Genomic DNA, 25235 nt, shown 5'->3' on the forward strand with positions numbered 1-25235 from the left:
GCAGCTAGGCTAGTCACCTTTGCAGCAGAAGAGACGCTGGAGACATGGGTGGAGCATGAAAGGGCCAACTCTTAGCAGGGGTTAATCCAAGGTTTTGTTGGGAGCTCCTGGGAGCTCCCCACCTCAGGGGGCCCCTGCCCAGAGTACCTGGGAGAGGTGCCAAGATTACATTTTAAAGGGAGGTGTGAACCAAAAAATAGATAAGTTTGCTGACCAATAAAGAACTTTCAGGGGTGAAAACTCAGGGAATGGACATTTGGGATAGTGTATGGGGGTAGCACTTGGGGGCTGACCCCTGGCCTCTGACTAATCACTCGATGACCTGAACTGAAAGTTCTAGATAGAAAGGATGGGTTGCTGATAGAGTGATTGACAGAGAGCCTGACTGACAGATTGACAGGGATTTGGGGATAATCTCAACAAAGGAGAGGGATTCCACAGGTAAAGGGAATGGGGATGATCAGGAGGAAACCATTTGGGAAAAATAAGGGGAGACAAAACCAAAACCATTACAAAGTATAAAAACACACTACAACAAACTAACATATCCTTTATCTTCTTAGCTATCCAGTAAGACTGGCTCAGCAATTCTTTTTTCTACATCAAAACTTGCTTTCATTTCTATTCCTTCTTCAGATTCTACACTCAAAAATCTTTCTGCCAAGCATACCTATCTGTCAGACATCCTTGTCAAACTTTCACCCTTCCCAACAGGGGCAGTGATTGTCCTGCTGTGCTGGGCACTGGTGAGGCCACGCCTCGGGTGCTGGGTCCCTTTCTGGGCCCCTCAATAATAATTGAAGTTTCTCTAGCAATTGCTTTATTCATTATTTGCCTCCCTTCCCTGTCTGGCTCTGACAGGAACTACACCACAGGGAAAGTGCCTACAGCCAAGGGAAGGCTGTGGTTGGCCACCTGGTTCTGTTTGTTGTTGCTGCTGGTGTTGTGGTTTGTTTACCTTGTTGTACATACTGGCAAAGAACTGTTACTCCTTTTCCCATATCTTTTCCTGAAAGCCCCTTAATTTCAAAGTTATAATAATTTGGAGAGAAGGGGGTCACATTCTCCATTCCAGAGAGGTCCCGCGGACACCTGTCTTTCAAACCAAGACAAGATGACAATTAACAATTAACAACTGTTTATTAACAATGAACTGGCAATTATCAAGAACTTGTCCATCTAACGAACAATTAGTTAGTTAACTTAGCTAACTAAAAGGAAAGATAAGAAAGTTCTTGGAGCTGGGGAGGGCAGCTCCAGACGTCTCTGGTCAAGAGTGGGAGATCATCCTCAGAAGGCACGATGTTGCCGGCTCCTGCTGGATGCTCCAGCTCACACAAATCCTGTCCCTCGGGTGGTGGTCTCCAGAGCACCTCCTCCTTGGGTCCCTGGCCTTCCTCCATCTGCACTGATGGTTCATCAAGATTCTTCCACTCCTGGACGCTGCCTGTCACAATCACCTGCCCCATCTTCTGAGTCGGCTCCAGGTTGGGAATCCTAGGAAGAAAGGGACTGGTATTAGCCAGATGAACATTCCCAGCCAGCCGCTTTTCCGTCTCCTTGCAGAGTACACAGTGTTGCATCTTCTTTCTGTGCAAGCAGCGAGCAGCAAATGAAACAACTGCACTCGCTGCATGGAGGCTGCAGAGCTGCAAGGGCAGGAACACGACCAGTTAAATGCCTGGGCACCAACTACAGCCCACAGGCACCCATGTAGAGAAGCAGGCCTTGCTTGTCCCAAAAGGAAGCAGAGCTAGGCACTGTCTGCTCCCTGGATCTCTTGTTCCAGATTTGCAAGCCTCCAGGAGCTTACTGTTTCATACAGTGTCTATTTTCCCAGTGCCTCCCTACCAAGGCCAGATGATGATCTTTCTGTGCTCGTGTGGGTGCTTCTGCCGCCTCTCTGGGGCTGCCTGTCTCCCACCTCCCCATCCCAATCAGAGGGACTGAAGGGAGGGCGTCAGGGGATGAACCAGGCTGTGCTTGGTGATGCCCAGCAGTAGGAGCAGAGGCAATGGGCAGAACCTGAACTGGGAATTGCACCTGAAGCTGAGGAAGAACTTTTTTCCTGTGCAGGTAACGGGTTGCCCAGAGATGGTGTGGAGTGTCCCTCACTGGAATTCTTCCAGAGCCCTCCAGACACAGCCCTGTGCCATGTGCTCTGGGATGACCCCACTTGAGCAGGGAAGTGGGACCAGATGACCTACTGTGGTCCCTTCCACCCTGTCCCACCCTGTGATTCAGGGACACCCAGCAGTAGCATGAGTTGGCAAGCGTGTAGACGTTTCCCACCTGCACAGCAGGGTGGTCTTAAAATTCCCGGTGCACTTTGGCTGGAACTGCAGGTGAAAGGTCTGCTTCTGGCCAGGAGGGATGGTGCCATCATAGGGGCTGATGGAGAACAGGTCATGCTTAGCATGGGTGAAGACATCCAGGGAGGAGCTGGCACGCTTTGGAGACAGGTTCCTTTCTTTTGAGCGGCGCAGCTTCTTGGAGTGCTCCTGCTGCTCGCACTGCTCCTGCTGCTGCTGCTCTGGCTGCTCCTCCTGGTGCTCGGGATCCTGCTCCTCCTGCTGCTCGGAATCCTGCTGCTGCTTGGCAGGCCGCCGCAGCCGCCGCACTTTAGGAGGCGTCTCAGGAGGATGGTCCTTCTCCCACCAGAAAAGACTCAGCAGCTTTCTGCGATGCTTCATGGTATCGTAGGAAAGGAATCGACCTGCAGGGAGGAAGAGGACACCTTTCCAAGACAAAATCCTGTGTTCCCAGCAGCTTTGCCTCCCGCTGCAGGTCGGTGGAAGAGAGCTAAGATGCACTTGGAGCATCTCTGGCCAAGTACTTTCTTCTAGCAGGAAACAGAGCCTCTGGGAGCAGGGTCTCTGCCTGCAGCACACACTCCTGTGCCAAGCAGGAGAGCTGGTTTTAGACAGTGACTTTGCCTTTGCCCTGCAGTGGGGAACTGCACACAGACAGTGGCTGCAGGGCACCTCACTCGTTACACCACCGATCTTCCCAGTCTCAGACTCCTCAAAGAGATGACCTGACATCCCCCTTCCCAGTCCTGACCCAGCACGTGGCTGTCCCCAGAGCCTGGCTCAGCTCTGGGGGCAGAGCAGAAGTGGCAGAGAAGAACAGAAGGGGCTGAAAGGCAGAAGGGGACAAGGAGAAAACTCTCCAGCTGCAGCTGGGAAAATGCTGATGAAAGTGGATGTGTGCACACGGATGAAAAAGCAATTCATGTTTTGGAGTGAAGTGGCAGGGTCTTCTCCCCAGGCCCTCAGCAAGTGAAATGCCCTTACGCATCAGAGTGGTTGAATATGGCTTCTTCACTGGTTCAGTCTCTGCAGCTTTCTCCCAGGAGTATTTCAGGGCTACCACCCCTGTGTTGTGCATGGTGAAACTGAAAAGCAAGTAGGAGGAATTAGAAAAAACAGAAAGTCCATTAAGTATAAAGCAAATAGTACAGTAATATTGTCTGATGGACTCCTGGTACCACTTTCTCCTGAGAAGCATCTTCCCCAGGCAACCCTGCCATGCTCAGACTGCTGTCCTGGGTGGCCCAAGAAAGTAGTTCAAAGTCTGGAAGTTTAGAGGAAAGGGCCAACATGGTGCTCAGCACATTGAAGCTAAGGGCCTTACTCTGGCCTTTAGGTCTTGGTTTGACTGTAAACTTATTCTTGAGCAGAGGAGGACAGGTGACCTGCAGGGAAAGCAAAGCCATGGCTGTTCTCAGCAGAAACCTGTGGCCGCATTGAGCCTCTCCTGACCACCATCTCCGGCTTGGCTTCGCGTGCACGTAAAGGGGCCGGTGCTGGTTTTTGTGGGAATCCTTAAAATCAGAGGGTTTTGGGAAAGCTGCAAAAGGCAAGCCTCAGAGACAGCAGAACCGTGATTAGAGCTAAGCAGTAGCCATGAGATTTGTCAGCAGAAAAATGATGTAAGAAGTAGAAAGTAAGTAAAGACAAATAGAACAATGATCTGTGTCTTAATGCTTGTCTAGAATAACTCCCTAAGCTGCTGAAAAGTATATCTAGCGAGTTATTGGAAGTTCTAAGCTTAATACTGGAGCTCTGTGCATTGTGTTTTAAGGCTTACAAGCAGCTATTGTGTAGTTATGATATTTTATGAAAAATTCTTTGCTAGGATTTTTCCCATCCTGAGGAGCTGAGAGCCTCAGGAAAGAAATGTAAACAATAACTATCTGTTGCTGTGGAATGCAACAGGTGCATCTTTTATTGGTCTATATGGATTGTTTTCAATTGATGACCAGTCACAGCCACCTGTGTCAAGGCTGTGAGCAGTCACAGGATTTTTGTTATGTATTCTGTTCTATTCTTGTTCTTTGTAGCCTTCTGATTATTTTTTCTATTCTTTTAGCATAGTTTTAATGTAGTATTTTAATATAATCTATAACATAATAAATCAACCTTCTAAGAAAAATGGAGTCAAGACTCATGTCCCCACACTTAAAACTTTCACCACAATGTTTTGTATTGACAGTATTGTACTCAAAAAAAGCAAGCATTGTTTTAACTGAAGGTACATGTGCTTATAGTGGTTGGATGGAACTACTGTCAATATGCTTTTGCTTTGTGTGATTGGTCAAAAAACTTTTAAAGTAAGTTGTAACATGAAGTTCTTTATCTAATGCTGGGGATGGGAGTTGCTGGCATCTTCCCTTTGTCATAACCGTGTAATGAGGCTGATGCTGGAAAATAAAACGGCTAAAGACATATTCCCCAGCAGTCCCGTCCCTCCCTGATTTGTACATAGCCCCCAGCAGCCGATAGTTTTGGCTGGGGTAGAGTTCTGGCAAGCAGGCACTGCAGCAGCCCTGGGCAAAGGCAGCTCCTGCTCACAGGAGGAGCTGTGCCTGGCCTCCAGCACTCACGTGGCTGTCCTTGTCTCAAAGGGCAAGGTGTTGTTGAACTGAACCATGATCGTGTCCAGGTGGAACTGGGCGTAGGCAACAATGGCACTGAGGTACACCTCGACCTCCTGCCTGCTCTTCTCCACCACAGTGTGAGCTGGTTCTGGGGCTGTCTTGACCACCTGCAAACACAGGAGGGAGGAATCACTGAGCAGAGCCCAGAAAGTCAGGCTGAGAAGGGCAGTCTTCTGGCCTCCAAGATCAGCCTCATAGAGACACTAGAAAGGACCATTCACTTTTACTTCCCTGGAAAGATGACCAAACTGGGACTCTTCTGCTGCAGTAGTTGTTTCTAGCCACTGATCCAAGCAGTCACTACCACAGCTGTTAATATCCCCATGAGACTATAGCTTCATTCCAGTCCCTTTACTTCAGCCTTGCAGAGTGACTGGCTTTTTTCCTGGTCCCCTATAAATCCAGCAGGTCTCAAAATTAGGGCTCCCCTGCTGGAGCTCTGTGGATGGAGGACCCCAAGACTGAGGAGTTCCAGGAAGCATCTTTTTGTTCTTGTCTTAGGAGAAAGTGCTCTCCAGATGTCATGTCTGGAGCAACAGCCACACTGCTGGGAGCTGGGGATGGGCATTTTGGAATGTGAAAGATCTCCCTGGGAAAGTCTCCAGCTGCAGATGTTCTGATAGAAACAGGATGCTTTAGAGGCCTAAAAATGGTCCAGAAACTGGGGAAGAACTTTCGCCCAAGAGGAGTGTCTTTGGCAATAATGACAATAAAAGCAAGAGTCTCTGGAGATGATCCTTCTCTGGACTCCTCCATAGAGTCATACAGTGCCTGGGCTACTCCATGATGAGATATCCCACACAATACAGAGACCACAACCAAATTCTCATGCAGACATAACTTGGAGTTCACCAGCATATGCAGGAGAAGTGGATTTCTCTCCACTTCAAAAGAAAAGACAGAGTGCAGCAGACTTAATTCCTTGTTGGTGAAAAGGTACCAAATTAGATGAAGAGATTTCTAACAGCATAAAATGGGATAAAATCATAAAGCATTGCCTTCCATTCAATACGGGCTGCAACACTTGTGCTTGTGGCCCAGACTGATAGTTGTGTGTGGCTAAAGGTCTCTTGTCAGAAGGCTTTCCCATCTTGTGTGAGTGTATCTGGTCACTGTGCTACCACCTCTTTTCTGGAATGCACAGCTGGTGAACCTCACAGCTGTCCAATGTCCAGAGGACGCAGGAGCTGCTCAGCCAGCAGTGATGGTGCTATGGTGGTTCTTTTTGTAAAAGCTGGGTTGGGGTTTTTTTGCTGTTTTGCTTCTTACCTTCTTTATTTTAGGCCACCTGTATGCCGGGTCTTTCCTGGTGGAATTCTTCCAGATGACAATGGTCATTTGGTCATCCCAGTCCTGAACGTTCCTTTGTGGCAGCTCAAAGTCGATCTTGGTCACCTTACATTTCACAAGGTGCCTCCTGAAGGTGACTGGGATATCTGACATCAAGGTCACTGTGATGTCCTTGGCACAGCCAGGATGGAGGTGTCCCACCTAGGGAGAATCAGGGAGTCAAGACCAACCTGGAAGCACTGCCAAGGGCAGGACTGACAGCAAAAGGGACCGATGGGGTGAACAGCTGTGCCAGGAATCTGCACCTCAGAGTGGATTTACATGAAGTTGGATAGACAAAAGGATGAACAGAAGGTGCCACCTCCCATGACATGAAGCCTTTTCTGCAAGGCTAGCAGCCTTGGCCCAGCCAAGCCAGGGACTGCATCTCCTACGTGGCACTGGAATGGGCTATCAGTGGCATGTGAGGGCTCCCTGCCGGCTCCTGGGCACACCAGGGCAGGGCTTGAGAATGGGGAAAGGCAGAGGCAGTCCGTGCTCACCTTGGGGGAGAACCGGAATGGGGCCTCTGCCTCCCACTCAAAGCGCATGACCATCTCGGCGTGGCTGGTGATGGTGAAGGTCCTGCAGTAGGGCTCCCCAACGTGACAGTCCCCAAACTGAATGTGATTCACTCTGACAGCTGTTGAGGAGGAGAGCAAGGGATCTCAGCATGCAGGGAGCTCCACCTGCCCCCCTGACGTGCACAGACACCTGCATGTTCAAATGCTTCCTGGCTCCAAGCCTTCCCCCCTCTGCCAGGGAGTTCCCCAGGCAGTTCCACCACTTCCAGGGAAACACCCTGACACATCCCTAAGCCACTGATGTGCAGCACAGCACACACTGCTCTGTATGCATGGCTGCCACCCCCAAAGGCCACCAAGTCCCGTGGGTGACAACTCAGGCCTGGCTAGAGGGGAGACATATATGATCAGATATTTTCCTCTTCCTTGCTCCACCTTGGCACTCTCTCCTCTTACCATCAATGATGTTTTCCTTCAGGCTGCCATCAGCATTCCTCTCCTCAGGGCCTTCCTCTAATCCATCGAGGGTGAATTCGTCCTCGTGGCCTTCACCCACCAGTTCAATTATGGTCTTGTTAGAGTAGGTGTTCCCCACTAACACACCAATCTGCCTTTCCACACGTTGAGCCAGGGTGGGTTTGAAAATGGCATCAAACTCTGCCGATTGCCCGCGATTCAGAAGGAAGAAAGGCTTTGTGGGCTTGCTCTCTGCACAGCAATGGAAATCAGAGTTAAGTGGTGCAGCTGTACTGAGGAAATATTTCCATAGGATATATGAGGAATAAGAGGTTGAAACCAGCTGCCTTCTAAGCACTGGTTCTACGCCCAGTGGCTGCAGACCCCCTTTCTATGTTCACAAGCCTACCAGCCCCAGACACAGCACCACTTAAGCAGCTTAACCTCAGGTTGATGCCCAGCCCTCATTCCATCTGCTTCCCACCAGCTCCAGCCATATGGAAAACTGAGCCAAAGAGTGCTTTTGGCTTCTGCTGGCTGTCTGAGTGCTCAAGGGCTGTGTCTGCTCAGGCTGGTACCATGCCACGTGCAGCAAATACCTCAGAGGGTCCACTGAGGTAGTGACAGTCCCCCACAACTCAACCCACCACGTCTAGCAGAACAGAAGAACTTCCTACAACTTCCTGGGAGGAAACCCTGCAAAAAGCCCCCGAGAAAAGGCTGGGGGACAGAGGGCCCAAGGGACAAAACTGTGCCTAACATGTGGCTGCTGCTCAGAGAAGCCAAGAGCAGGGCACACGTTTTCCCTCTGTGCACGGTTGCACTTCATGGGTAATGAATTTACCATTTCCAGCTGAATCCTCTTCCACATCTTCAGTGTGGAACACCTTGACAGCAGAGGCCCTGCCTTTCAAGGAGAACATTCTGTGCTCATCCTCCAGGTGTAACATAAACTGAGAAAAGGGAACACAGAGCACAATGGCACTGCTGTGAGTACAGGATGGCACGAGGCCTGACACTGCAGTGCTGCTGGTCCCGCATGGGAGCCCAGCACCTCTCCCACTAGAAACAGCACTTAGCCCAAAAGTTAAGTCAAACCAGCTGGGAAAAAAAAGGTGCTCAGAGGCATCTGGAAAGAACTGACACAGAACCAAATGGGACAAAAAGTAATTGGCAGGACGTAATGCAACCACAATTAAGTTTACTTAAAATGTACTAAAGTGGGCTGAAATACAATCAAATGGAACTGGGAAATCATACATGTCCATGAGAACAAAAGGTGACCTGAGAGACAGGAGGGAAAATAATCCACCACCTTTCTGGTGTTCAACTTAAAGAAGAAAGACGGGACAGAAAATTTCCAAGAACTCCCTTCTTAGAGAACAGACATCAGTCACTTGTTTCAAAAGAATTTCTGACACCTCCTCACAGGTCTGCCATGTTCTTTGGGACCCTTCCCCTGTGCCACAAGCACTTGTTCCCAAACCAGACCATCCCTTGAGCAGGTCCTCCTCACCTTGACAGGTATGATGCCATCGTTACGGATGACCAGGGGCAGCATCTCTGAATCCCCCAGCCGGAGCCTCTTGAAGCGCAGCACGGCGTTTCCCCTCTTGCTGCGAGCGCTTGGGCACACGACTGTCACCCGTGGCTCATGCCCCTTCCCGCTGATGGTGAAGGTCAGGCTTTGGGGTTTAATTCCCACAGAGCTGCAGGAGAGGCACGGAAACAATTTCAGCTGGCACTAACCCATTTCTCAGTGGGCAAGCAAAGCTGCAAGGGCCACCCACAGTCTTTTCCCTGCCTGCTGTTCCTGTACCCCACAACACAGCCCCCCACCAGCCTCTTCCCAATCCACTCAGGGCCATTCACAAGACAAATCTGCTCCAAAGAGCCAAAGCCTTCCACAATAACAGTTACAAATAACTTCACTTAATTGAATCATGCAGTACAGCAGGGAAATAACACGGCACCAGACGAGATCTGGCAAATCCCCATGCTGCAGTGAGATGAGACTTATGCAACAAGGAAAAGCACAGCATGAAAGCTGTACAAAAGCAAGAAGGCAAAAAGAAATCATTGTCACTCTCAAGAAAGATCTTTTCCAAGAACAGTAAAAAAAAACAGTCGCTTATTAGCAGTTAGTCTTCTCTTGGTTCAGCCACTAAAGGGTTGAGGAAGGGCAGCTCAAAGCCCCAGTCCACAGGTCCCAGGGCAGAGGAACTGGGCTCCTCTTTCATACCAGCTCCAATCACTCCCATAAAAGAGCTTAATGAATGCCAGGCAGTCACAGAGGATCACTTAATTTTGCAGAAACAAAAAAGGAAAGTGTGACTGCTGACTGCTGGCACAGAAACTGCTTCATCTAAGCCTTTGCCGTTGGAAACCCCCAGCTCAGCTGAAGCACATCTCAGTAACTTACAGCTGGCTACCTAATATTTCCCTCTCTTCACAGTTTCTCACACAGGCTAAACCATCAGCCTCATGCTTCTGCTCTAAGAGTTCTTAGAGCCTCCCAGATCATCTCATGCCAAGTACTCTGCCTAAGGCTACTGAAAGCATTAGAGCTAACAAGAGGTCTGTGCCTTCTCAGTGGAGAGGCAGCTACCAGAGAGTATTTCACAGGCTCACTTACCCTTTTGGGATGACAAGGGAAGCCTTGAAAGTGCAGTTGTAGTTCTGCTCCTCTGGTGGGGTGAAGGTCACTGTAGCAATGGCACTGGATGAGCCGGGAACAGACATCTTGACTGGATGTAACTTGAAAATGTTGTTGATAGGGCTTTTTGCCTTGGGGGAACCCAGAGAGCAGTGTTAGGAGGAAACACCTTTCAACATGACAAGGTTTTATCTATAAATGCATTACTGAGAGCAGTCCCAGACAGTGTGTCTCCTTCCTGCTTCCCTGTGCAGCCTCCCTCCCTCCCGGGGAATGCTGACCTTGTGCTAAAGCAGTGTATGTTTTGAGGGCTGGCAGCTGTACCCACCTATATGGGAGGTGGGGACTGCACGGAAAACCCTGCAAATAACCTAGAGCTGGCCTTCAAAGAGAAGGAAAAGCCAGGGAGCCTGAGGAAATGCTCTGCTTTGAGCCCTGGCATGTCAGTTCATAACAGCCCCTCTCTGCGTGTGCTTCCAAGAGAGGTTCAGAAGGATTCACTTCTCCCATCAAAGACCCAGTGGTTTGAGCCAAAGCCTTGCCCCAGACATGCAGAATTCAACACAACTGCTCCCTGCCTCTGCTGCTCTCCCCTGCAGTTTGACCTGCACTGAGCTAGCTTAGTCTGGGCCACAGGCAGCAATGCATCTGGAGAACAAAACCGGCTCTCACACGGCCCTTAGAGGGCAGCCACCACCTTGGCCTCCTGTTCTTACCTCTCCAGGCAGGGGTTCGATGGAGAGCACCACATCGCATGGCACACAGCTTGCGTTGTAAATATTGAAATGAGCTTCAGCCTCTTGCCCAACCTGAGCCTTGCTGAAGATGAATCTGTTCTCATCTGTGACAAACAGGCTGGCGCATTCCACCGACTGCAGCTTGTGCTCGAGGTCGGTGCTGCTGCAGATCGGGTACTCCTCGAAGATTAATGTGACATCCTCGACGAGTGCTGTGGACACACCAGAGGGATGAGCAGGGAGAAGCCTCCCTGGTGAATTTATCTGGACTCTGCTGGCCTCTCAGCAGGCTTGATAAGCCCTTTCTGCCCAGGTGACTGCTAAACCCAGCGTTGGGTAGGGGAGCTGGCTGGGAGGATGGAGCTCAGTCAGCCTCAGTCTTAGAGAGCATTGCTTTCCTTTTATCCTTCCTTCCATGTATCCCTCTCAGCCTGGGAGGGACGAGTCCGCTGGTGGACTCAAAGAGGGCTGGAGCTTCTGAGGATTTTAAGGTGGGACACCAGGGCTAGTGTGTCTCTCTATGCAAGCAGCAAGTTTAGGTGCTGATCAGCAGCAGGTGTGAGCAAGGGCACTGTGGGCAGTATGTACCTGGGATGCAGGACTGGGCAATCAGGGTGAAGGGAATGCCAAGGGGATTGTCCTTGGGGTGTCTGCCTGTGATGTCAATACAGAGCTGCTCCTCACATGTCCCCTCCTGCCCTGCCAGGCATTTCACTGTGATCTTCTGCTGGCCCCACGGACTGATGGAGCCGGAGCAGGGGGACACCGTGAACATGCCAAGATTGAGGCGAGCCTGCAGAAAAATTTCCAGGAGAGGCTGATGGTTAATAAGTGTGCCTTGAGCACCCCAGAAAAGATTATGTCCTGCCTTGGCCTCCAGCTGGGCCCAAGCAGCCAGTCCCAGGGCAGGGAAGGATGACTCCATGGCCCAAAGGCAGCCCCAGGCTGAGAGCAACAAGCCAAGAGGAGCTGCAAGCCTGTCCCAAGTGGCAGAGAGAAAGGACTTTGAGTGTAAAGACTGAAGGTGGTAGCTGTGATCAGCCTCCAGAGGCAACACAGGAGAGCAGAAATAGCTGTGAGAAATGATGGGAGAGAGGTGCGGGACTGGGAAGAAGAAAAAGCAATGTTGTCTGAGCTCTGTGGACTGCGAGTTCACTGGGGGAGGTTTTTGCTTCTGTGGTGTTCACAGACCTATGCTGGCCAGCAGCTACCAAACAGGGGACCTGCTCCCCTCTGTTGACCCCACAACTCCAAGTCAGAGCCAGAGTACAGGACTGCCAGGAGGACTGAGCAGATGCTGGACTCCATCCTGCAGACCACGTCCCACCCTATGGCAATGAGCCCCCAGCCCAGCACAGCAGCATCTTCTCCCATCCCCTGCAGCAGCTCTGCTGGGGAGCAGGAGTCACCCACCTGTGTCAAGGAGCTTGATTTCCTTCTCATGGAGCGCTTTGCAGCTTCCACTTGCTTTGAGCTGAGAGGAGAAAGCAGAGGTATCTGTCATGCTGAGCTCCCCTGCCTTCCTCTGAGGCCAAAGCTGGCCTTCCTCCTCAGAGGGAAAAGCCTTTGTGCTCCTGATGGCTCCCAGGGAGCAGCCTGCAGCACCCATTGCTGGACGCAGCAGCTCTATCACCAGCTTCGCAGCACACATGGGGATACCGAGGTGGTTTTTTGCTCCCTCTCCCCAAGCCAGGGATGCAAATGGACCACAGCCCAGGTCTCCTGGCTGCCTGCCACATACCAGCTGTGGTGTGGTGCCTCCTTGGACAGGAAGGGTGGTGCAGGCTTTCTCCTACCTTTTGCTTCCCAGTGCCTCCTCGGGTGCTTGGCAGATGTGGAATTTGAAGCTGAGGAGGCCTTTGTTCTCCAGCATGACAGTCTGGGTCTTCTTGGTGCCCTTGACCATGGCTCCAAAGTTGATGGGTGAGGCAGGCTCAATGCTGTACTTGCTGTACTCAGCTATGGCAGACACCCTCAATGGGATGTTGAGGACAGCCTGGCCTCCTTCACCTGAGCTGGCATCTATCACCTGTGCCCACAGGAAGGGGTGGTAAGCAAAGAAAAGAGGCCAGCCTTTACCTCGGTGCCCAGCCTCCACCCCAGGCCTCCATCAGTTTACTCCTCCTTATTTAAGCACCTCCTCCAGAGTCAGATTCTCAGCTCCACACAGGAAGCCTCACAAATGCTTTTGAAAGACTTTGTTTGTGTGTGTCGGAGAGAGGATTCTCCAGTTAAAGCCCTCCTTCCATTAGACACCTATCCTGTTTACCCTCCCAAAACACCGTGTGATAACACAGCCTGGCCCCGGCAGCTCACCTGGCAGTACAGGATGGGTTTGTTCCTGAGGAACATTTCTCTTGTGGGGTGGAAGAGCATCTCAACATTCACACCAGGCTGGGAGGGAATCAGCAGGCCTGACTGAGGCTTAACAGTGAAGTGGGATGCCACGTCTCGCGTCCTGCGATCTGCAGCCTCAAGTGTGAACCTGGAGAGAAAGGGAAGGAATGGAGATCTCTGCAGTTAAAAGCACAGGTGTCACCAGCACAGCCAGGAGTTTGCATAGGACCAGAACAGAAGAAAAGGGAGAGTCCAGCTCTGCTCAGGGAATCCTGGATCTTGACAGAGAGAGCAGACAATCACAAGGTTGCTGCAAGAAACCTTGACACCAAAAGTTTTCATTTACTCCTATAGTCTCAGAAAGAGAAAGGTGGTGACACCAAAGAAAGACAAGGAATCTCAGCATTTCAGTGGCTGAAATTTCTGGGGCTCTCCTTTGGGCTCCAGCTGAGCTGTGAAGAACTGCTGGTTTGTGGCTGGATTCTCTGCTAAAAGAATTGATATTGGAGAGCCCAGAGTGTGTATTTACCATGAGGTAGCCAGCATGGAAACAGGTTCTAGCCATTGACAGAGGGACAATGCAGACCTGGGAAGCCGAGGAAATGCTCGCTACCAGGACTCACCTGTACTCAATGTTGTATACCCCTGTGTTTTCTAGATGCAGGACTTTCTTGACATTATCTTGGACATTAATGGTTCCAAATTCCAAGCTTCCATCTGGACCTGCAGAAAACCCACAGAGCGAGGTCAAACACGGTATTTATCAGCTGCTGCAGAATACCCCAGGCCACAAGCTCAATGGAGGTCTTGGCACAAAACCCTTTTCAGCAAGTTTCCCTTCTTGGAAGTGTTTTCCAGCTACTTGTCTGCCCTTTCTCTTCTTACTCAAAATATCTGCAGCCTTAGTAGCTAAGGAGCTCAGTTTCCATTTCCTCACTTCCAAGCACAAATCCAATTAATTATATGCTGAGCCTGTGGGGCTTGCCAACCGCCTGTTCATGTCACTGTTGTTCCAAAGCCCCCAGATCCAATCTGCACATGAAGCTGCACACTTCAACGTTCAGAGGGGAGAGACTTAAGGCTGTCAGTGCCCTGACAATGCTTTATTCCACGCAGCTGGCAGGGTATGTGCTTTATGTATCCATCCCATCCCATCCCATCCCATCCCATCCCATCCCATCCCATCCCATCCCATCCCATCCCATCCCATCCCATCCCGTCCATCCCAAGGTAATGCAGTGCACCTGGACTGTTTAGTTTGAGAGGCACCCACTGACCTTCAGGCATGTCAATGCTGAGAGAAACATCATAGACCTCTGCAGAGACTTGGATGTTTTCAGTCTGAGCAATCCCCAGGATATTTTCTGTATCTGAAACCTGAGTCAGCAAGAAACAAACACTGTTCAGATTATTCTTTTGGTAGACAGCCTGTAAGTACTTGTCTCTGCTGCTGCTTCCCCTGTGGCCTCCCTGGCTTCACAAGCATCGGTGGACTTCCAAGCTTTGCTAACCTCTTCCTCTCATGGGCTGCCCCAGTGGGATTCTGCTGCAGTAAAAAACCCTATCAGCCCAACTTTGCACTCCTACAGCAGGGAATGCTGTCTTGGAGAGGCACACAGATGTAAGAACAACCACAAGAAGCGTGAGGTGTCTCAGAGCAGGTGGCATTGACAACCCTCTCCAGTCACCTAGCACCCTCTCTGAAATGCAGCCCCTAAACCATGGGGAACAAAATCCCAGGGGGAGAGTTTACTGCACTATACAAGAGCTTCAGACAAACTCCAATGCAGAGATCATGCTGCAGTCTGTGCAAGCAAACAACAACCTTCAGCCATGCACAGGGACAAGGCTGTGGCACAGGTTCAGGATGCAGTGTCTGCTTATGTGGGGGGATATGGATGCACTGCACGTTCTGGCAAAGGCATCGTAGAGGCAGAAGTTGGGGTCACAGCACCCTTGTGTCTGTCAGGTGCAGCTCTTCCTGACTCTGCCCCTGTGCTCAGTGTGCCCTGCTGGGCCAGGCAGGACAGAGTCCTTCTCACCTCTAGCTGGAGGGTCTTCTCAATGCTGCCAGTCTGCTCGGCCTGGAAATGCAGTGTCACTTGAAACTCTGTGTGGGGATCAATGATGCCCTTATCTTGTGATAAGGAGAAGGCCTCAAATAGGTCATTCAGCCCACGCAACTGCCAGGCCATGGGCAGCAGGGTGTTGTTTCTCAGGACCAAGGTCCTGCTGTCAGTCCTGCAGAGACAGCAAGGCACTTGGCATCAGCTGCTGGGTGCTCACACCAGCCTGGCTACTGAATGCAGCTTGGAGCAGCTCCAGCCATGCCCTGGAAACCAGAGTGTGGCCACAGCTCTCTTCACAGAGAGCAGCAAGCACAAGTTCTCAAGGATTTTTTTCCTGGAGAAGGCGGTGAGAATCTCAGAGACGAAGAGAAAACAATTCTTATCTCTATTCACTACTCCTGTTGTTTTACAGATGTAAAATGTGTTCCAGAAATTGTTTCGTGAAAGTGATTTAGTTATTAGGCACAGGTAAAAGTTGTTTTGAGTGATTAACCAATCACTGAAACCTGTGTCTCACTGTCTAAAGACAGTCACGAGTTTTTCCTTAACATAGTATACTATCTCTTTAATATAATTTTAATATAATCTTAGTGTAATATAATATAATTTTAATAAAACAATTGTTCAGCCTTCTAAATCATCAAATCAGAGCACATTATTCCTAGCGTCGGGAGCTCCCTATAACAGCAGAGTCAAACTTTTTCTCTTTGTCACAAGTCTTGGAGTGCTTGTGGGATGACTGACCTGTGCAGAAGCAGTTTGTCAAAAGACAGCTTCAGGGGGCTGACCTCCAGCTTCATGTCCACCCCATGGCAGCACAGGCTGAAGACCACTGGGTTGGGGTTCTTCCCAACGCTGCAGATGAGTTTGTCTTCCAGGAAGCCAGGGGAAGTGGGGTATGCCCAAATGGTCAACTCCTGGACACGGCCCCACAGGAAGAAATAGAAAGAGCTCTGGGTGTGAGCAGGAGGAGCAGCCCCTGGGCACTTCTACGGTGCCTGCTGTACCTGCCCTTCTCCCACCTGCTTCTCCTTGGGTTTCAGTGTCATGCTGCGAGGGTCCAGAAGGAACGTCTCTGCTTGTCCAGCATTCTCAAAGGAGAAATGGACCTCCACGTCCCCGGGGGAGTTGTTGAGGATGCTTAGATTCTCTGAGTTGCCAGGACAGTTCTGGGCCTTGTACCTGTCCACAAAAGGGGAAAAGGCTGCAGAGCAGACTCTTGCCTTTCCCACACACTGAGGAGAGCACCGTGGGCACCTGAGGAAGTGATGCTGAGAGACAAGCAAGGGAAGTGGATCCCAGACAGGTGCATGGGTGTGTGCTCATCCTTGCCTTACTCTGATGCATTCCCCTGGACTTGGTGCCTCCAGCCCAGAAGCCTGATGATGCTCAGGCCACCTCGAGAGTTTTTAAAACCATGTAAATTCAAAGGTGCCTAGAAAAATAACAGTACACCAGGCACATGGGTTCTTTCCCCTCCTTTCTTGGGGTGCCTTCCCTACAGGGTATAAAGAAAGGCTTTTGGAAAAGGAGATTAGCTCATTTCTTTCATAAAAGTCATGAAACTGCTTTGGATTTTATGGGTTAGCTCAAAGTCTGAGAAAGAAATATAAGACATCAATTCCCAAGAGGAATGCAAAACAGATAACAAATGACCCTTCTCTCAAGTGTTGAGTGAAAGGGTTAGAGGCAAACAGAAATCCCAGACCATCCATCAGTCTGGCTAAAGATTGTATGTTTTTTACACTATTTTGATTTCATTTACTTGGGTTGTCAAAATAGCCCTAGCCCTCCAGAACTCCCACAGAGACAAGAACTTAAAGTTAAATGGCATTAGAAAGAAGCGACAATAAAAGCAGAAATACACAATAGCTTCAATGACAAAGTGTTTAGGCAGACTTTATCCAGCAGTGAGGATGCAGTGCCATTACAGGAAAATGGAATTCCTGCTGTACGTTACCCCCAACACCCAGTGGCTGGTCAATAATATAATCTCATTCACAATTACAGGTAATTGAAAGGTTTACAAAACCATCTGCAGAATAATTGTTCGGTCAGACTACCTGCAAAGCTCAAAGCACTTCAAAAACCACCATAAAGTTCATTTCCTAAGGGCTGAAGCTGAGCTGTGGAGGAGAACAGAAGCTGCCTCCCAAGTCACCTTTGCACTGGCAGCAGCACGCGGCTCTGGCCACCAAGGCACCCACTGGGTAGGCAGAGCAGCTCCTGCAAGGCTCATTTGCCTCTTATCGGCTCAAGTTCACACATCTGTGGTCCTTCCAACCCATGTGTCTCCCAGGACAGTGCCCTGGATTGTGCCACAGGACAGCCTGTCTCTCCAGGCATGTCCAGAAGAGTACAGGGCCCAGCAGGGAGCACATACCACTCTCTTGATTTCCCACACTGCAGAGGTCCAAAGTGGAATTGCTTTGTGCTCTCAACATATTCCTTGAAGATGACTTCATCTTTCTGCATGGTTTTCCTGCACTGTGGAAACACCACCCTGGGCAGAAAAATTGGGAAGGAGGAGATATGAGATGCCCCAAGCAGTCAGAAAGCCATAACCCTTCCTGGTGGCCCAGGTACCATCTGCCTTCCCAGCTCCCAGCACAGGAAGAGGTGCTGGGCAACCTCGGCAGCACGATCTGCCCAGGCCAGAAGCCCCAGGGGGCAGCCCTGGCTGTGAGTTCAGGGGCAGCTGTGGTGTGGGAGGCTGCCAGGGGCCAGCCTTACCGAGGGTTCTGGCAGATGCTGGGGTACAGGCCGGTGCCACTGCAGGGCAGCTCGTACTGGCGCTTGGTCTGCACGAGCTCAAACCTCAGTGTCTGCACAAACTTCCCTGACTTTTTGGTGGAGAAGTGCACCTTCAGTTCCACCTGACCGTGGGCAGGCACTATCCACCGGTACCGTTTCAGCCTGGCAGTTAAAGAGAAGGCTTCAGACATTGCTGAGGTGAAATGAAACAAGGAGGGTGCGCTCGCCATCCCACGGAGGCACTGGCACAGGGTCGCTGTGCAGCTGGGGGTGATGGACCTTGTTTGGCAAGAGGACCAAGAAGCAGAGGCATCACCTCCTCCTGCACAGCTCACCCGAGGAATTCTGTGGAGACTGAGGCACTTTCCAGCAGAGTTTTGGATCTTGTGGTGGAGGAATCCTGGGGACTTTCTGTTCTCTGTGTGGAGATCAGGTTCTCCTTTGTAGAGCTGTCTCTGCTGGTGGCTTTACCCGTCTTTGGTTGGCCCTTGGCAGAACTGCCCTTCACATCTGGGCCCTTGGCCTAAGGGGAGGGAGAAAAGGGAGGGAGAGCTGAGCCCTGAGACAACATCTTGGAAAGCAAAATGGGGCTTTGTTCACCAGCAGAAGAGAGAATAAATAAATAAGTCCACCTGCCCATGGACTTGGTCTTCCTTATTGGTGTTTGCTTTGCCTAGGACACCTCTGCTCACTCAGGACCCTCTCCTCAAGGGAAGTAGAGGGTTTAAGTGATCTTTTTCCCTCTTGTTTTACAGAACTGCTCTGTCTCCAGCAGAGCTGTCTCTTCTGTCCCACCCCTGAGAGAAAGGAGACCTGCAGACATGGGGCCCCATCACAGCTTCACTACCTCTCCACAATGATCCTCTTCCATCCAACCTGTCCCCCATGCCCCCATCTAGCCTGGCCCCTGCCCTGGCACCTTCAGTGCCAGCACCACTGGAGCACCCACCAGATTGTCTTCCACGGCAGCACCTTCAGGTGCCACAATGATGAAGGGCTCCACACACCCTGCAGGGCCCAACCTCTCCTCTGGGTACTCCACTATGGAGAGCACAGCACCGGGGGGACGGGGAGGCCTTTTGGGATGCTGGCCCAGATCTTTCAGCATCTAAAACAGAAGAGAAAATCCTGCTTATCCTTCTGTCACCTTCATCCTCACAACTCCTCCTTTAAAGGCACTGAGCGTTTGGCAATGGGGTTTTTGACTTGTGTGAAGTACAAGTGCTTTGTTATGCTCAGTGGGGTGAGCGGGCTCCAGAGCAGAGGCAAGTTCTACAAGCAGGACTGGGACAGTGACTCAGCTGGAGAAAACAATGACCAAGAGTTGCCCTGTCATGGACTGTTTATAATGATTTCCAAGCTGGGAAGCTCTGAACAGACTTGTACACAGAGCACTTTCTGCCCATCAGAGGGATGGTGATAACCTTCCCGTCCACACAGATGATACAGAGTCACTGTGGAACATCATCAGGGGCCTGGACAAGGCTCTGGGCCATTATCAGCTGTGGGGACACAATGCTCCAGGGCCCATGACCACGGCAAACTCAAGATCTGAGCCTTGCAGGGTTTTACCTGGACTTCCGTTGGCAGCTTCCCATCGCTCAGGATCTCCCCAGTCATGGCCTTTGGATCTGTGACCTGCACGTCCTGGCACGGCACCCCGACATGCTCATCTCTGACTGCCTCTTCTGTAGCTTTGCTCTGTGTCTCCAGCCGAGATGACTGGAGACTCCTTTGGCCTTGACGATTTTGTTTAGCCTTCTTCTTCACCTTCTTCTGAGGCTTCTGACCTTGGTTTTCAGCTGAAGGCTGGGCCTCTGCCATGGCCTTGAGCTCTGCCTGTTGAGTCTTCAGCCTCTTCTGTGCTTCATACTTCCTCAGCACCACTGGGGGCCGCGTCCCCCCCACAGTGCGTGGAGGCATTAAAAAGCTCTTTTGCTTCTCAGAGCCCAGTGCTATCCGCAGGATCTGTGTGTGTAGGGAAGAGAAACCATAGCAAGATTCCTTTTCTCGCCATTCATCTCACACACTCAACAAACCCGACTTCTGTCTTCCCCCTCCCAACAACACCAACTATTTAAGGCTTCCCACAGCATGTCAGCAGAGCTGGCCTTGCCCTGGCCATTGCCTCCATCTCCCTGGCACAAGCCTGGGAATGCTGGAGTGCTGTGAAGCTTGGGCAGCGTGTACATGGGGACCAGACCTGCCTTCTCACCTTCTCCTCCTCAAGGTACTGCTGATCAAAGTCCAGGGAGTAAAACTCAATGGGGAAGTCACATGGGTTCTTCACCACCACTGTGGCCTCCACCCCATCAGTGTCCACCAGCACCTGTCCCATCTTTAGTGCTGGGGGGCTGAACTCCAACCGTGGCTCTAGACCTTGTCCCGAGAGGTGCAGCCTTAAGTGATGGCTGCTCCCACCAATGTTGAGCTTCAGCTCATTCTTGTAAGACCTCTGAAAAGAGAAAGGTGCAGAAAACTCATCCATCAAGTCCCAGCTGACAGGACCCCAAATACAACAATGCTTGCCCCATGGCCAGGGTGTTATCAGTCCCTCCAAGGCAAATAGAAACCAGGTATTTATTTATGCTAGGGACTACAGCATCTGTATCCTGGGTCTGAGTAACTGCGATGAATCCTGGTGTGCACTCAGACTGGGTATTTGGGTATCAGATGGATGCACAATGGACTGTCAGGCGTTTTCACCTAGTCATGGAGGAGTGCAATGCTCATGGAAAGGGCCCTCGGGGTTGCAGTGTCCAGACACCATCCTGGCACTGCTGCATCAGGCAAACGGCAGCTCCAGGAGAGAGGCAAATGAGCTCTCTCTGGCCAGAAATAAGGGTCATCTTCCCTGCTTCATGTTTGGCTCTGGTCCAAGCCAGACACTAGATGGTTACATCTCTCGAGCAATTAAAAGATCCCTGGGGCCGTCTGTGGGCACAGAAGCACTCGTGTCCATGCTGCTACACACTGCCAGCGGCCACAGGCAAACCACTTTTGGGAATGCTCCATCCCTTATGCTGAATCCCCAGCTGCATGGGATTGTGCAGGCAGGCCAGAGCCCCGGGGACTGCTGGCAGCACACCACTACAGGTGACTGTCCTGCTGTGCTCAGGAAGATGTCTGGTGGCTGTTTGGTCTGTCAGTGCTGCAGCAGGATGAGCCATTCCAGGATTATCCTCAGCGAGTGTGCAGCTGCTCTGCACCAAGTGTTGCAGCTGCAAATACAGCCAGGCAAATAGAGGGGAGGCTGAGGGGAGTTGGGCACATCCCCCCACATGCCAAGAGGCAGCCTCAGAGCCCTGATGCTCTCTGTGCAAGCTCCCTGTGGGCATTTCAAAGCCCATCTCACGGGAGTGCTCTGTGGGCTGAACTGAGCCATGCTGAGTACGGGGCTTGCAGAAAGCTCCCTGTGAAGGCAGAGCTCCTACCACACTCTCTGCACCAGGCCCTCATTTCCAGATAGCCCTGACAGGCCTCCTTGGCTGACACCTGCCAATCTCACCTCCTCCTTGGGTGTAAACTGGATCTTTAACTTCTGCCACCGTCCTGGATCAAGGTTTCCTTGGGAAGGTGTCACTTCAAAGGGACAGGGCTCATCCTCCAGCGCCTGCGACTTCTGACATACATATTTCTAGGCACAGAAACCAATTGTGTGAGGTCTCCTCATGCTCTGAGACACTGATACAGTGCTGGGAGCACCCACAGCCAAATCAAGCGTGGCCCCCATAGCCTAGAGCTGGAGGGAAAACCGCAGGGCAGGCAGACAGGGAGCTACTGTCCTCAGAGGAGGAGGAATGGGTGAAGATGGCAGAAAAGCAAAGCATCCGCTAATGGAACAGGTCCAGCCTTGATCTAGACCCTCAGAAGCTTCCTCAAACACGCTGTAGAGCCAAGTGCTCAGGCAGCCACAGGAGCAGAAAGGGCAAGAGACACAAAGAAAACCCAACCCAGAAGCTCTGTGTTCAATGCTGCCTGTGCTTTACCTTCAGAGCAGGCTTGATGGCAGTAATGGACCATGTGCAGGCTACTGGGAACCGGTTGTAGAGCTGGATTGTCTCAATCTGGCACTGCCCAACGAGAATGTCAGAGAACTGCAGTGCTCTCTTGGACAGGTTGAGAGACACTTCCAGCACAGTGGCACGGAGGCGGATGTGAGACGTGGGGCCTTTTGTCACCTGGAGAAGGACAGAGAATTCAGCGGAGGGTGCAGGTGACATCTGCTGCTGTGCCCAGCCTGCTGCCTGCCCCAAGAGCTGTGGTACCTCTATGGGCAGCAGCACATCCACGTCACCCTGTGACCGCTGGGCACTTTCAAAGTGCACGTCAAACTTCACGCTCTGCTTGGGGGGCAGGCTGTTCATCAGGTCCAGGTCCACGCTGAAACCTTGAAAGGATGAACGCAAAGCAGCTGAGATACACATGAAACACAAAATGTGTCCTAAGCACATTAAGACCATACAGGTATTCTGGCTGAGAGGTCTGGGAAAAGCCCCATGCCATGCTGTGACCTGGACAAAAACGTAGAGTGCACCTGAACACCCCTCAGACACAGTGAGCCACTGTGTGATGGAAGCTCAGCCTTGCCTCAAAGCCTCTTTGGAAGCCTCTTTTGATCCACCAGAGGATCTCACAGGCTGCTTCCTCAACCAAGGCTGAATACAAGCGCTGTGACAGTGTGAACTCCAAACAAAGCATTTCCAAAACACAGCAGACCCACTGCTTGGCAAAACAAGCCCACAGAGTGCCCAAAGAAACTTGCTGCTCGTTGGAGCCAAGGGCAGAAGATGCTGACAGGTGACCAGGGTGGTGAGCCCATCTGGCCCCTGCACTGAAGCGTTAGGGCAGTCACAGGCAGGCCAGGAGAGGTCCCTGGGCATGGATGGCCAGGAGAATTCTGCCTCTAAAGCTCCCAGCAGGGGCACTGAGGAGAAAAATCTCAAACCACCCCCCACACACACACAAGTTCAGTGGCCGAGCACCCCTCCCTCCCGGCACGGGGGCGGCCGGCTGTCTGAGACACCTCCTTCAAGCCCACAGGAAGCGTCTCCAGAACTGCTTACCTGTGTCCTGCAGGACAGATCCATTGACCTGGAAGAAGACTGGGATCTGCCCAGGGTTGGTGATCTTCACAGTGCTTTTCCCAGTGAAACCCTTAAGGACAGTGCCCATGTCCAGGACATACTCGGGCACCTCAACTCTGCAAGGAGATTAAGGACAGTCCTTAAACCACAGCCTGGCTACATGTCCAAGTGGACAGCCACAAATCAAGTGGCTATTTCTTTACTGACTGCTGAAAAAACTCAGCTCAAGCCCATGAAACCCATGGCCTGACCACCTGGCAAAGCGTTTGGCAAGTCAGGAGGAGTACAGGTCCTAGGTTTTATCAGCTACTAATGATATTTATCATTAGTAAATAGATATTTCTTTTATTTATTTAAAATGGACACTGGCCACAGCTCCTCTGCCATGAAAAGCCAGTGCAGGTGAGCCCAGAGTGTCTCTGGGAAACTGCCTAGCCTGGTGTACAGCCTGAGCCTGAAATTGCTTTGGGTCCTAGGAATAAGATTTGCCTGCACAGGAAATCTTCATTGTTCTGCAACCAGATCACATGATCTCGTCTGCAGAGCATCTTCTTCCTGAATTAAAGCCTCCTGTGCTTGTGCTGCATCATGATGGTGCAAAAGGACCCACCAAGTTACCTGGATAAGCCCTGCCACCCCACCAAGGTTCAAGCCATCTGATTTTGGCTTTTAAAGGCTTTGCTGACATGTGCAGTTCCCTTCTCCTTTTGTTTAGTGTTCTCTGTTGGTTGGAACCAAGCCATCAGCTGGGAGTTGTCTCTTTCAGAGCTAGGCAGCAGGGACAGCATTTATGCTGTCTGGAAGGGCTTGAAGGTGTGCACTGGGTCCCCTCAGCTCTAGGGACAGAACCCCACAGCTGAGGGGAGCTGAGCAGGCCAAAGCTCAGCGTGGTGCTGGGGAAGGGAGGACACCCTGCTGCTCACATGTAGTGTGTCACAGCCAGCAGGACCAGACCCTTTCTGAAGTCCAGGCTGTTCCCAGCTCTGCAGAGCCAAGGAGCTCTCAGGAGAAGGGGACATTGCTGAGTGTTCCCCACAGAGCACCTGGAGATGGGGATGGCAGTGCCTACTCACTTGACAAGGCTCTGGCACAGCTGCTTGTTAGGGAACCTGCACTTTGGGACATGGTGTATGACCCTTTCCTGCAGCTCCAGAGCAGCCTCCACTATCAGCATCCTCACTGTGTGCATCTGCAGCTGACTGTTTGGCTGCGGAAAGGGAAGACAGTGGCTGGTTAGCAAAGGTCCTTCCCAAGGCCCAGCTTGCACCTGAGAAAGGATCCCACCCTGCTCTTGTTGGCAGGGGCTGTGGGGCCCTCCTGTCTGGCTGCTCAGTGTCTGTGACACCTCCTGCTCTCTTAGCCAGCACCTCATCTCCAGGGAAGCAACTCCAGCAGCTTTGCCTGCCCAGACACTGTTAGCAAAGCTGCTCTGGCCAGGCAGACAGACAAGCCAGGAACCTTCCAGGTCTCCAGATACCTGCCTGCCCCCAGCCAGTACCAAGGCAGCTTGGACAAAAACTGTCTTGAAAGGGAACTGGGACCAAGCTGGTGCCTCTTGGAGATGAGCACTGCCAGCACAGCCCCAGGGCACAATCAGGCAGCTGCTGTTAAGGTCTGTAAACATGGCAGGGCTTGGGTTGGAACTAAGGAACTCCCCAGCAATGAGCTGCATCTCCTTCAAAGCACCATCAACTCCATCCCTGGAGCTTGGCCTTCAGGGTCTCTCCCTGGGGTAGCCAGGTGCAGCCCCAGAGCAGACCATGACCAGAGTGGCAGCCCTAGGGGAATGCTGAGGTGACCTATGGCTGTAAGTGGGCAGGGAGGTCCCAGGTGCCATCAGGGCACCAGGAAGCTGCTGTGGGCTGCACGGGGCTCAGGTGACAGGGAGAAGGTGGCATGTGCCAAACGGGGCTGCAGCTGTTCTTACTGCAGTGCCAGAGCCAAGCAAGCGGGGCTGCGGGTCCCGAGTCTTCCGATTCCCAGTCTCCAAAGTCTGAGTCTTAGGGGGCTGAGTCTTCTTCTGAACAACTTCTTCCTCTAATTTGTTCCTCTGATTGTACTGTTGTACAGGCTGTTTCAGTGGATTCTCATGTTCTTCATTTTCTGAAGGAAGAAAACATCCACAAAGAGAAATGTGAGCAAAGTGCCAGTCCCATTTAAGCTGGGAAGTCCCCACCTCCCAATGCTGGTTTCTTCCAGAAAGAAATCCCTCAAGCCATCTATGGAAAGTGGATGCTGCTGCTCCTCTCTGAATCCTCGTCTCCACCCCCAGCCATCTCCCTCCCCACCGAGGAGCATCTCATGCCCTGCAATGTCACACAAATCCAACCCTGCCAGAAGCCCT

The 25235-nt window shown here is 51.5% G+C and overlaps 2 protein-coding genes across 2 annotated transcripts in view; one reads left to right on the plus strand and one right to left on the minus strand.

Moving 5' to 3' along the window:
- The window catches only part of LOC135287768 (zinc finger protein OZF-like), a 218462-nt gene that overhangs the window by 14515 nt on the left and 178712 nt on the right, over positions 1 to 25235 (plus strand). The gene's annotated exons all lie outside the window — the stretch shown is intronic.
- The window catches only part of LOC135287739 (hydrocephalus-inducing protein homolog), a 40418-nt gene continuing 16304 nt past the window's right edge, over positions 1122 to 25235 (minus strand). Inside the window, exons 11-42 of the mRNA XM_064400969.1 lie at positions 24819 to 24994; positions 23965 to 24098; positions 22871 to 23007; positions 22073 to 22194; positions 21794 to 21985; positions 21313 to 21441; positions 20020 to 20259; positions 19377 to 19772; positions 18754 to 18912; positions 18140 to 18327; positions 17784 to 17966; positions 17434 to 17553; positions 16073 to 16232; positions 15795 to 15967; positions 15024 to 15222; positions 14259 to 14358; positions 13605 to 13704; positions 12961 to 13129; positions 12441 to 12673; positions 12058 to 12118; positions 11233 to 11437; positions 10624 to 10856; positions 9887 to 10038; positions 8768 to 8960; positions 8096 to 8204; positions 7252 to 7503; positions 6775 to 6914; positions 6212 to 6433; positions 4889 to 5049; positions 3297 to 3397; positions 2293 to 2716; positions 1122 to 1497 (exon numbers count right to left, since the gene is read on the minus strand). Coding sequence (XP_064257039.1) covers positions 1212 to 1497; positions 2293 to 2716; positions 3297 to 3397; positions 4889 to 5049; positions 6212 to 6433; positions 6775 to 6914; positions 7252 to 7503; positions 8096 to 8204; positions 8768 to 8960; positions 9887 to 10038; positions 10624 to 10856; positions 11233 to 11437; positions 12058 to 12118; positions 12441 to 12673; positions 12961 to 13129; positions 13605 to 13704; positions 14259 to 14358; positions 15024 to 15222; positions 15795 to 15967; positions 16073 to 16232; positions 17434 to 17553; positions 17784 to 17966; positions 18140 to 18327; positions 18754 to 18912; positions 19377 to 19772; positions 20020 to 20259; positions 21313 to 21441; positions 21794 to 21985; positions 22073 to 22194; positions 22871 to 23007; positions 23965 to 24098; positions 24819 to 24994 — 5849 coding nt within the window. The 3' untranslated portion in view covers positions 1122 to 1211. The remainder of the gene's footprint in view (positions 1498 to 2292; positions 2717 to 3296; positions 3398 to 4888; positions 5050 to 6211; positions 6434 to 6774; positions 6915 to 7251; positions 7504 to 8095; positions 8205 to 8767; positions 8961 to 9886; positions 10039 to 10623; positions 10857 to 11232; positions 11438 to 12057; positions 12119 to 12440; positions 12674 to 12960; positions 13130 to 13604; positions 13705 to 14258; positions 14359 to 15023; positions 15223 to 15794; positions 15968 to 16072; positions 16233 to 17433; positions 17554 to 17783; positions 17967 to 18139; positions 18328 to 18753; positions 18913 to 19376; positions 19773 to 20019; positions 20260 to 21312; positions 21442 to 21793; positions 21986 to 22072; positions 22195 to 22870; positions 23008 to 23964; positions 24099 to 24818; positions 24995 to 25235) is intronic.

Source organism: Passer domesticus, chromosome 31, assembly GCF_036417665.1.
Source record: "Passer domesticus isolate bPasDom1 chromosome 31, bPasDom1.hap1, whole genome shotgun sequence".
Classification (NCBI taxonomy): Eukaryota; Metazoa; Chordata; class Aves; order Passeriformes; family Passeridae; genus Passer; species Passer domesticus.